The 11,610-nt window shown below is 33.1% G+C and overlaps 1 protein-coding gene across 1 annotated transcript in view; it reads left to right on the plus strand.

The window, feature by feature from the left end:
* The window catches only part of LOC107436120 (pancreatic lipase-related protein 2-like), a 35,145-nt gene extending 24,595 nt beyond the window's left edge, over positions 1 to 10,550 (plus strand). Inside the window, exons 8-10 of the mRNA XM_016047701.3 lie at positions 1,767 to 1,890; positions 7,600 to 7,770; positions 10,423 to 10,550. Coding sequence (XP_015903187.1) covers positions 1,767 to 1,890; positions 7,600 to 7,770; positions 10,423 to 10,513 — 386 coding nt within the window. The 3' untranslated portion in view covers positions 10,514 to 10,550. The remainder of the gene's footprint in view (positions 1 to 1,766; positions 1,891 to 7,599; positions 7,771 to 10,422) is intronic.
* Positions 10,551 to 11,610: the final 1,060 nt, after the last annotated feature.

Consider the following 11,610-nt stretch of genomic DNA (forward strand, 5'->3'; position numbering starts at 1 on the left):
GCATAATAATAATTGGATGGCGCATTTTTCCAAGTTTAAGAGTAAAAATCATTCTAAAGTAGCAACCCGTAAGTCCTATGATGAATTTCAACCCGTAACACCATCTACTCTTAGTCAATCATCCATAGGTCTGTCAGATGATTTTGTCCCAGAGGAAGTGCAAGACCTATTTTGCAATGATTCCCTTTGTACATACATAGTAGACATTAACTTTTAAATGTATGCATTAGGTCTACCTGAAATTCAATCTGATAATTCCGTTTTAAGTAGGATGTCTGTATACGTTCTTCGATCCATGTGGGGATATGCAATACCTCCTAGAAAAGCCTCGGCACGGGTTATCATTCACAAGAATCCTTTTCTAGTCCAAACCTAATGGCATCCTTCGTTTTTATCACCACTGCGTAGCTTAATAGCCCGAAAGTAGTGACATCTTTCTTATTATCACCCACTGCGCAGTTTATGTTCGTTACGTCGGATTACTAAATTGATCCCTGCTCAGGCTTTCTTTCTCCTACGGGCTGTTAAGCTGCTTTTCTTAACATTTGNATATATATATATATACGCTTTTCGTCGGTAGAAACGCAGACGTAAAGTTGGAGTAAAAAAAAAAATTCGGTATATTTTTCGAAGGGTGACACTTACGAGATAATCTACAAAATGGGTAATAATGAAAAATGGGTAATCTTTACATAATTTTTTGTTTTTAAATTCAATTTCAACAATATCGCTCTCAATACTTACTATTGTTTGCTTTATGGTTTGCATTTTCAAATATTTTGAGAAATTTTATGCCTTCAAACTGTTTATCAGTTGGGGATACATCCTCCGATAGTTCTTACTCATTGTTTCATCGTTGTCAACGCTATCATCAGGAGCTGACATTGGATCAGATATTGAAAAGTAATAGAATATGCACTGAAGTCGATATACTACTTTGGAAGTTTTTCAGACATTAATTCAAAAGGGCCATTGTTCCTGATGGATATCGAGAAGCTTTATTAAACCCATTTTTAAAGCATTTGAGTCGACACTGTCCAACGCTGTAGAAATCAAATTCGGAGCTTCTAGAACATTTGTTTTTGCATTAGAAGCATCATGCATTTCTTGGGAATCAAGAAAATGAAATGATTTGCCTAACCAATAGTTTAATGTAAGGTTCTTTAAACGATTGGATAATTATAAGATTTAAAGGTTGAAATTAGATGGTAAAAATTCCACTCGCAATTTTAAAATTTAAACTCCCCTACTTCCCTTTCCCTCGCACAGACATAAGAACGTTTAGATAGAATAGAAAGAATTAGAAGAAGAAAAAAAACTATAAACAGTAATAGGTCTTTTCTTTTTTCTTTTTTTTTTAGAAAAAAAAAGGAGAAAAGAAATTTTTTAAAAATTAAGCGAGTTTTGCATGGAAAAAATGATTTTGATGTGTTAAGAAACAGAAAGAAGCGGGATTTTCCTAAAAAGGGTAATGAAAAATCTGGGAAAATTTAACATTACTAGTAAAGTCAATTTTCACGAACCAACCCCGAAAATGACCTAGGAAACGGGATAAAGTACAAAACAGACAACGTAAAAACCCACTGTATTTATAAATCGTTGCTCAAAATCTTTTCAAATCAAATGTTAAGCTAGAAATACCAATTTAAATATTTGGGGGAAAATCTCTGGGTCAATGACCGATACATTTGCTTCAGACACATAATTGGTGTTGTGATGACATCAATTTGTTAACTGAATCACTTTTTTTTCCTTCCCATTTTTAGAATACGTGTTTCACATCACAATAAAACTATTCAAACCAAAAAAAGGAAGCCAGGATAAGAGAGGCACCATTAATATTGAGATTCAGGGAGATCAAAGAAGTTACAACGCCAAATACGAAGCAACGTAAGTAATATTAGTGAAAAACTTTTAACTTTAGAACTCCTTTAAAAGCTATTATCAATATATCCACCAGATATACGAGGCTCGTTTTTTAAGTGAGAGCCGTTTGAAAATAAAAACAAAACGAAAGAAAATTTTCATGAAGCAAATTTATTTTCTGATTCTACCTACGTTTCTCTTTTTTCCAGCATAGTTGCCAAGTTTGCTTAAACACTTTTCATACCTTACAATTAGATTTAGAATACCCTCTTCATACAAACTTGCCGCCTGCTCCGTTATCCGAGAGATCACGACCGTTTCCACGTATTTCGTCATCGTTGTAGTGATTGCTGCCAAAATGATGTTTCAAATATCGGAAAAGATGAAAATCATTCAGCGCAAGGTCTCTGGGCTGTATGGAGGTCAAAAATTTCACAACTAAAAAAGAGTCCAATGAAGCTGGGATTTGAGCTGCGGAGACAGTCATTGTCATAGAGTAGCAAAGCTTGGCAGGTAATTTTACAACTTCACAAATCTGCCAGTGAATGTTTGCAGCTGAGCTGACTAAAAACGCATCAGTGATTGTATTTCGTGCGTGGCAGGCAATTTGTAAAATTCGAACATTTTAACACTAGAAAGACTGAAACTTAGTGTATATGTTACCGTTAAAGTATGAAATCCGTTATTTTATCGAATACCTAGTTATTCCATGAAATAACTGATCGTGTCCGTTAAAGTGTAAAACTCTCTTGTATTTCATGGTTTAACTAGTTATTTCATAGAATAACGATCTGCAGCCCGTTAAAGTGTAAAATAATCTACATCATATATCTGTAGTTGAACAAGTAGTTGGAAAAGTAGTAAAATAAACAGTATTAAATAATCCCATTTCGAAAGTATGTGTTGTCTGTTCAAAAGAATACAGTGAAGATATAGTTTGCTTCAAATGTATGGAGCCTGTCCATATATCATGTTCGGAAGATTATGTTTCAGAAGATGAAGTTGAGCAGAAAATCTGCAAATTGTGTTTTAATGAACTTAATGTTCAAAGAGAAAGAGAAAAGTCTAAAAAATGTTTAGAAATTCAAGCGAAAAAGATGAAATTAATGTCGGATAAATCTCATTCTGAAGCCTCTGTGGGGTTTACCGTCCGTATCCCAGTGCCTGAAGTTGACAGAGGAAAAGGTGATGCCAAATCTATTTTAGCTATCATCATAAAAATAACCGAAGAAGGATTTTTCCAATTGGGCACAAGAAACGGCCGCATAAAACAATTATATTCCCGATCCCAGTTCAGTGTCTGCGAACAAAAATTAATTAAAATCGAAGAAGTACCGGATGTAGAAATATCGCTCCGGTCGGTTGCTACAGCTCAAAGTTTAGGTACTGGTCAGGGATTTAAAAAATGTTCGTGTAAAACCCAGTGTGTCAACAAAAAATGTTTTTGTTTTAGAAATAATGTTCTTTGTAATTCCAAGTGTCATTTTAGTAATCCTTGTTGTAACAAATGATTTTATGGTACGTTTCCATAAATACCATTTATACGCTGCATAAATTAGATAAATTGCTTCTTTTTCATTTTAATTGTCTATCATTAGTTTAGTTATAGAATACCTAGTTATTTCATTTTAGATAAATTGTTTATTTTACACTTTAACTGACTCTCATTAGTTAATTTATAGAATACCTAGTTATTTCATAGAATAACTAGTTAAAGTGGCAAATTAATAACATATTAAACACTTTAACGGACACAATCAGTTATTTCATGGAATAACTAGGTATTCTATGAAATAACTGCATTATATACTTTAACGGTAACATATATACCTATATTGCTCAAAAGTAGTCAAAATGACTGCATTGTGGAAAAATGACTAATGCGTAAAGAAATTTGTTTAATTAATTTTTAATATTTTTTATATTATTTACAGTTATATAACAAGTTAATAGTAAATATTAACAATAAAAAATTGACTTCACTTGGAAAGAAAATATTAATTTATGCATTATAATTTGTACATTTTTTTGCAAATGAAAAAGAGTTAAAAAACAGTCAAAATGGCTTCCTTTAGGCAATCTAGTGTTAAAGACACAGAACTGATTGTACTGTTTATCTACGCAGCTGTAACAGAGCACAGTTGTTTCCAGGGAATGTCGCGACAAGATGTAAGCACTCGTTGTGACGCACGCGTCACTTATTAGTGTACACAACAAAACGACTCTGACTTTTAAAGAAAAACAACCCTCGTATTACATAACGTATTTCAGCAATATGCATTCAATGCAATATGCAGTAATCATTAGTTTAGTAACGATATTTGGTTACACTACTGCCAGAGATGACGTTTGCTGTTTCGTTGGTCCTGGTAAGTCTTGTAGAAGGAATTTTTAAATATCAATACAGTAAAAAAAGGGTTAAGGCTGTTTTTCGAAGTCTCTGTAGTCACGCGAAATGCTTCTTTGCCAATAATGTGCTATTTTCAGAACCGATCTGAATTTGCAACAGTTACTCATGACTGTTAAATCAAACTTATCTTCAGCAAGTGCCCTCCATGTTTGCTTTGAAAATGAAGCAAAACGTCAATATGAAGAAAAGCCACAGTTTTGAGGAAATGAAAAGTGTTTGTGGTCTGATTTTTTTAACATTTAAAAACTTACTTCAAAGCAGCATTATCTAGGCTCAAAAAAATTCGCAAAAAAAAAAAAATCAAAATAAGAGATTAATTTTAATAATTTTCCTGTTGGTGGAAAAATGTCACCAAACTAGCGATTTTTTAAAAAAATTTAATAACTTATAAAATATTTTGTTCGTTCTAAAATCCAAATAATTCTTTACAGAAAGATGACATATACACAATAAAATTATAGCATTGCTTCAAGTGTAAAGCATTGAAACTGTTGTTTTATTTTTATTTCCTTCGTGAAAACCATAAACAAAAGGATCTCAGGATAGAATCTCGTCGGTGAGGTATGTATTCTGGACCAGTTTTAAATGAGTGTTTAAAAATCAGACGCAGCAAATGGAGGCAAAAAAAAATGGACGCAGTGTTTTAAAGTCAGTATTTAAAAAATGGAAAAAATAACCCTCTTCAATATTCAACCCAAATTTAACAACTAAACGAGACATTCCATACTGTGTTTAAACACTAAGCATAATCATTACGGGGATTGTGGTGGCTAATATTACAGAACAAGCATTTCTTAGTATTCAGCACACTAAACGATATCGTGATTTCTTTAATATCTAAATTCAACCATCAATTAAATACGAGTATTATAAATTCATAGGACCCGTGGCAACCTTGTGAAAATAATTGTTGACTTTAAATATCTTTTCAAAAAAGACTAACCTAACAAAAATGTGGATTTAGACTAATGGAAGAATTTTAATTTTATTTTATAACCGTCGTTGAACAGCCGACCCAATTTTATAGGTTTATGACTACTAATATTCAACTGCGCAGCCTTGTAACTTTGAACCCAATCCAGAAGACAACGGAACTCCTGGATCGAGCAGTGGGAGAAATTTGCCTTCGTGGAGGATGGAGCTAACCCGCACTTCCGTTACATGGAGAGGAAGACCAGAGGAGCTCCCACTGTTAGCCTGACGGCAAGGGGACTCTAACCAATGATCCGTCTACCACTGAGGATATTTCACGTCAGCACTGTGGTCGATGCAAGCCGGATGTGGAATTCGAATCGACTGGGATTCGAATCCAGTTCGCAGCAATGTCTGATTGTGAGGTGATATCTATTTGAATGGACGCCTGCATGTCTTGTCACGTGGAATCGTGAATGCTCACGTGTATAGAGATGCCATTCTTGACGCACACTTATGCTGGTGCATAAGGTGATGATTTCGTGCTACAGGACGATAACGCATTGTATATGTTATTTTCTTCATTAGCTATCAATTCAGCGCATGGAATGCACTTCCAACGGAACTAATTGACCTCATGATTAAAAGTATCACACAACGCTGTATGTGCAATATTGTTGAGAGATGTGACCATACTGATGGCATTTTTCTATTCCAAACTGACACAACTGATTTATTCATCTCGTATATAGGTTATTTTTCTAATGTTATTTTATGCATTTTAATGTGCACTTTTAATGTGCGATAGTTTCATTAATTCTACGCGTAACTTTATGAGTTATGATCCTTTTCGTGATTTTTCCTTAATTTATGCTAACCAGCGTATTTTGAGCCGCGATGGCTCAGGGGATAGAGCGTTTGCTTTCCAATGAGGCGAACCGGGTTTGAATCCCAGTCGATACGAATTCCGCATCCGGCTTGCACCAACCACAGTGCTGACATGAAACATCCTCAGTGGTAGACGGATCATGGTTTAGAATTCCCCTGCCGTCAAGCTAACCATGGGAGGTTCTCGTGGTCTTCCTCTTTATGTAACGCAAATGGGGGTTAGTTCCATCAAAAAGTCCTCCACGATGCCAATTTTTCTACTTGAAAAATACTTGATACAGGAGTATCATTGTCTTCTGGATTGGGTTCAAAATTACAAGGCTACGGAGTTGAACATTAGTAGTCGTAAACCCATAAAATTGGGTCGGTTGTTTAAAGACGGTTGTAAAATAAAATAAAAACCTGCGTATTTTCGAAAAACTACGGAGACTCTATAGTAGTTGGAAAGTATGATTTGAAGCAAAATTTTCCCTTAGTGGTTGTGTTAATTACGTCTTATTTTTAAAAACCAATTCCTATTCCACAATTTCGTTGAAGAAATTGTTTCTAAAAAATTAAAAAAGTCAAAAATCCTGGAGAATCGTTGAATTTTTGTCTACCGATCACGAAGCTTCGTGTTGGAAGATGTGATGTAGAAATGTAATGTAGAAAATTGCAGTTCTTCAAAAAATTGCATTTTCAAATTTATTACGGATGTGGTAGTTTTTCTTTTTATTATTTCCATCAGTTACTTTTAAATACTCATCTTAAGGACCCCAAAAGAGTTATACGCAAATGATATACAGTAAATGATATACAGTAAATGATCAAATTCAAGATGATTCATAATTGAATATAAACTTTTTTTTGTTCATTTATGCAAAAATGATTGAAATTTTAGATTTATTTCCGGTGTATCGAATTTTCATTCCCTGTTTCTTTAATCAGTATCTAATTATCAAAAAATTAAGACATTTTTAAAATCTTATGCTTTAAAAAAAGTAACGAACAAAAAAATGGTGAAATTGATTTTACAAAAAATATATTTAAAAGTGTTCCGTGGAGAAAATTGACACCAACTGCATTCACGCGCAATGCCGAGCCAAATGAAATCGTCCTAAAAACAAAATATAATTTTAAAAAATTTAATCCCAATCAAATGCAACTTATATGAAGATAAAACAAGAAAGTGGCATGAAATTGGAAAAGCATGTTGTTTAATATGAATGGTAAAAAAAGGAAATATCGACATACTTTGTTCATAGCGTTGTGTGCGAGTTGCCATAAATGAAACAACATCACTCATCCTGTCGCCTTAATATTATTCATTTAATATTAATCCAAAACTTCTAAATAGAGTTTAATCGTTAATTTTCAGTGAAGGTATTTCCACGTAGGATTTGAACGTGCGCAATTCTCAACGCATCCTGTTATAAATCCGAGATAAATTGGATGAAATAACGAAATTCATTACTTAAAAACTTGTCATTTTGGTAAAATATCATATAAATCCTTCACGTCTGAGCATGAATGACTTTTTTCAGCGATTTGGCAAATGGAGCTGCTTATTCTTTTCTGGTGAGGCAGCCTCAGCACCTGGGTGTGATCAAAGGAGTGACCGTCAAGTGGACGTCTAAGACTTTCAGCTTGCTCTCCTCTCATAACCTAAATCTGGAACACGTCATCATCAAATCCTTAAACGCCGGAGATGAATCGTAAGTATCCAGATTCAATAAACTTATTGAATGATCTCAAGTTTAAATTAAAGCAAAATACAACGTGAATAAAGCGCATAAATAGACATACTATAGTTTCAGTTCTATAAACAGGAACCTTCCTCGGTGTCTAAACATCAAATGAACGTAAAGAGAATAACACTCGTTAAGTCGTTTAACCAATAAAAAGAGAGGATGGAGTTTGAACAAGGAAGAGATAAGAAATATTACTTATTCCCAGTAATTTAATAATATAAAAAAAAACTCTTGCCAATTTCAAATTAAAATTTTTTATTGTTTAAGACGGTGGAGATTAATTCGGATGATGTTGAAAATTTTTTAATGCATAAATTATGCATAAAAACGAGCACATTTATCATAAATTTAAAAATAGATAATATTTAACTAACATCCAAACCCTGTCCAAATCTATGATTTCACGTGTCTTGTATGGTACCTTATTCTTCACAGATCAAAAGTTGTAATGAATCTCTCTCTAGATTGAAGCTGAGCTGGTCCTATCCTATTTGGTCTTGGAAACATGTTTTCTTGACCGACACAAACAGGGATTTCTCACAAACCCAAACAATTTAATGTTTCCATAAAGACAGATCTATGACGACTTTACTTATCTTTCCACTGGAAATTTAACAATGAACAATCAAATAGTAGCAATTTCCGTGTTTCTTTTGATTGATGCTTCGTTAATATGTCTGAAAACATTTATCATCAGTTTGAAACTGATTCCACAATCATTATTAGACAGATTGTTATGTCTAGCAGCATCAACTTGTAACAACCTCTGTTTCATTTTTCTACCACCTTATACGAATCGAACCGACGGATTCTTCGAGACATTGTTTGGACCTTTCTGGAGATTTTCCAAACAAAAAACAGCGATAAACAATCTTTCACACACCTAAAGTTAAGAAATTTTCCAAATTTTTAATACATAAGAGTTCATTTCTTTATAGGTAGCGGCTACTTTTTAAGCATAAAAATTTGCTAAAATAACATAGTCAGCCATTGCAAGCTCTCGATATGAATTTCAATATGTAACGTAGAATGTAGAATGATGAATTTCAATATGTAACGATATGAATTTCAATATGTAACGTAGAATGTAACGTCAATGTAAAATAGATAAATTCTAGTTCAAATTTATCATTCAAAATTAAAAAATACTTACCAAGAAAACGATAAAAAAATTATTAATAATCAAATGATACTATTTCAAGTAATTCGGATGATTTTTTACTGTTGTTTTTTAAATTATACAGATACAGAAATATATATCATTCTATAAAGAAGAAGAATATTCTATAAGTATTACAATTCTGTACGTTCTGAAATCACATTTATTTATTGAAATGAAGTAAGCAATGATTACTTGCAAGCTTATGTAAGCAATGATACTTCAATTTCTAAAGAATTGAAGACAAATTTTTTTTTTTTTGCCGTAATACACACATCTGCAACAGCATGCGATCACGAAATCGGAAGTTATGTGGTTGATAATAGAAAGCTAAAAACTATTGAGAAATTGTTTTTCTAATGTTGGGCGCGTTCTGTTTCAGAAAGATTTACCAATGTTCTGGGTCGTTTTTTCAGCCTTTTCCTTAATGAAATTTTGCTTTTTATTTGCTGCTAAAAAATGGCGTCATACTCTGCTAATGATTCTGATAGAACTAAATGAAAACTTAATAAATAAAAGCCTGAAAAATACCAATCCGCTAGCGGGCGTACTATCGAGCGTTGCGATCGCGAATAAGAAGGTTTTTTACAAATATTTTCCGATGTGTTTTGGATGTTCCTTCTCTAAAAAGAAAGAGTTTCCATTTTGCTTTTATTTGCGTAAGAAAGAATATCAAACATTTTTCTTTCTTTTTTTAAAAAAATTTAATAAGCCACAAAAAAGAAGGAACGTTGCCATGCTACACTGAAGAAATCTCCAGTGCAACTGATGATCGTGTTGTTTCGCTAGCAGTCATTCGTCTCAAATAACAACGCCCCCAATAGGTCGTTGCGTTCGCGAATTGCAGAAGGCATATAAACATAAAAATTCTATTTTTAAATAATAGAGAGAAATGAAAGATTTATTAGAAACACCTTAAGTTTCGCTGTGTAATCAAACAGGTCACGTTGTTTTCGTTCCCAGCATCCTCGGTAGTAATTCGTTACTTTCAAAAATGTTTTTTTTCCTTCCTTTTTTGATAATTAAGTTAGAAGGTATAGTCTGTCTAAACTAAGAACTCCTCCTACCACAAAGTCTGAGGCCGTCTGGTGCTATGGAAACAAGAATGGCGTGTTTTAGGGAGTGTAGCTTCACTCTAGGACTAACACAATATACCGAAGAAAGATATTCCCTTTCCCCCAGCTACCTGAGCTGAAACCACTCCAAAACAGTGACCCCGCACCCCTTCTTGAAATAGTCATACTTCGTTACCATAGTCACCGCCACAGGTCAAAACGAATGTCTGGCGGAGTTCTTATTTTTGACAAACTATATGCCTAACAGCAATTTTTTTTCTGATGACGTAGTTAGAAACCTAACACATTAAACATTTCTTTTTAAAGAGAAATTTCAACCATATATTATTAAGGATTTATGAGTTTCAGTAAATTAGCTTTGCTTATTTTTTATCCCTTCAGGTCACAAAAACAACAAACGAAAAAATTCTGCAACAAAGGAAACAAGCCAATTGCCTCGAAAAAGAGCGCCATTTTATCTGCCTGTGTATGAATATGATGCCAGAACATAAATAAAGTTACAATGAAGCTTTGTGTTTTTTAATTCCAATATGCGATGCTTACGTACAATGTTAACTTTTTATTATCGAAATTTGCCCTTTTAATGCTTTTATTATCACAGCAAACGGCTAAATGACCCTTCTCACCGGGTTCGAAGATCTCGCTAATACGAATGAGACCCGCTTTGGTGAAACACTCGTAAAAAACTCACCAATCAGGTTCTCGTTCGCATTCAGTGAGATTGGCCCTTTACAATGTTTTTGGAAGAATAGTTTATTTACGTAACAATAAAACTGCCCGATGGACATTTAGCTAAAGTCTGAATATCTCCTAAGATGATCTGAAGACTTACAATCACAATTACTATTCACTGCAAAGAGGATGGCTCCCTTTCTAGGCAGCTAATGTCTTGTGCGCAAAGACGAGCACTTAACGGAAGAACAGGAAAAGTAATTAATGCAGACGATTTTTTTTAAGTTACGAAATCAGACATAAAAACTAACTTTCTCTTAATAAACAAGCCTTTTTTTTCCAGAAAGATTCAGATTTCTGACATTTTTAATATAAGGCCACAATTTAGGAAATATGGTCCCAATAGTTTGGTCACGGGAGAGGTCGATAGTTTGAACGCCATAATCTTAATTTTACTTTTTGCATTCGCCTCCATAACTTAAGAACTTTTTAAGCAAATTGAATAAATGTTTGCACACAGTTATAAAACTCGTTTATCCGAAGATAGATCGGTGCAAAACACAATTTTTAATAAACATTAAAAAAACTTTATTTAATAATAGTCAAAAACATTTTGAGTTGTAAGCCATAAAATTTTTTACTTCATTTTAAAGAATGCAATTTTAAATAACAAAATACATTATTTGAGCAAAATCGGTCGAATAGTTCTCTAGGAATCAAATTTTAAAAGCACGACTTTTTCAATGCAAAAAAATTAATGTTAATCAAAAGCAATATTTATTTAATTAATTTAATAATCATGGTAACTTGGCATTACAATTGTGCCATATGCTTGAAATTAGAAAAAAAGAGTTAATAAATTAATCAATTCACATTTTAATTTTTAAATGTTCCATT

This window comes from Parasteatoda tepidariorum, chromosome 9 (assembly GCF_043381705.1).
Source record: "Parasteatoda tepidariorum isolate YZ-2023 chromosome 9, CAS_Ptep_4.0, whole genome shotgun sequence".
Taxonomy (NCBI): domain Eukaryota; kingdom Metazoa; phylum Arthropoda; class Arachnida; order Araneae; family Theridiidae; genus Parasteatoda; species Parasteatoda tepidariorum.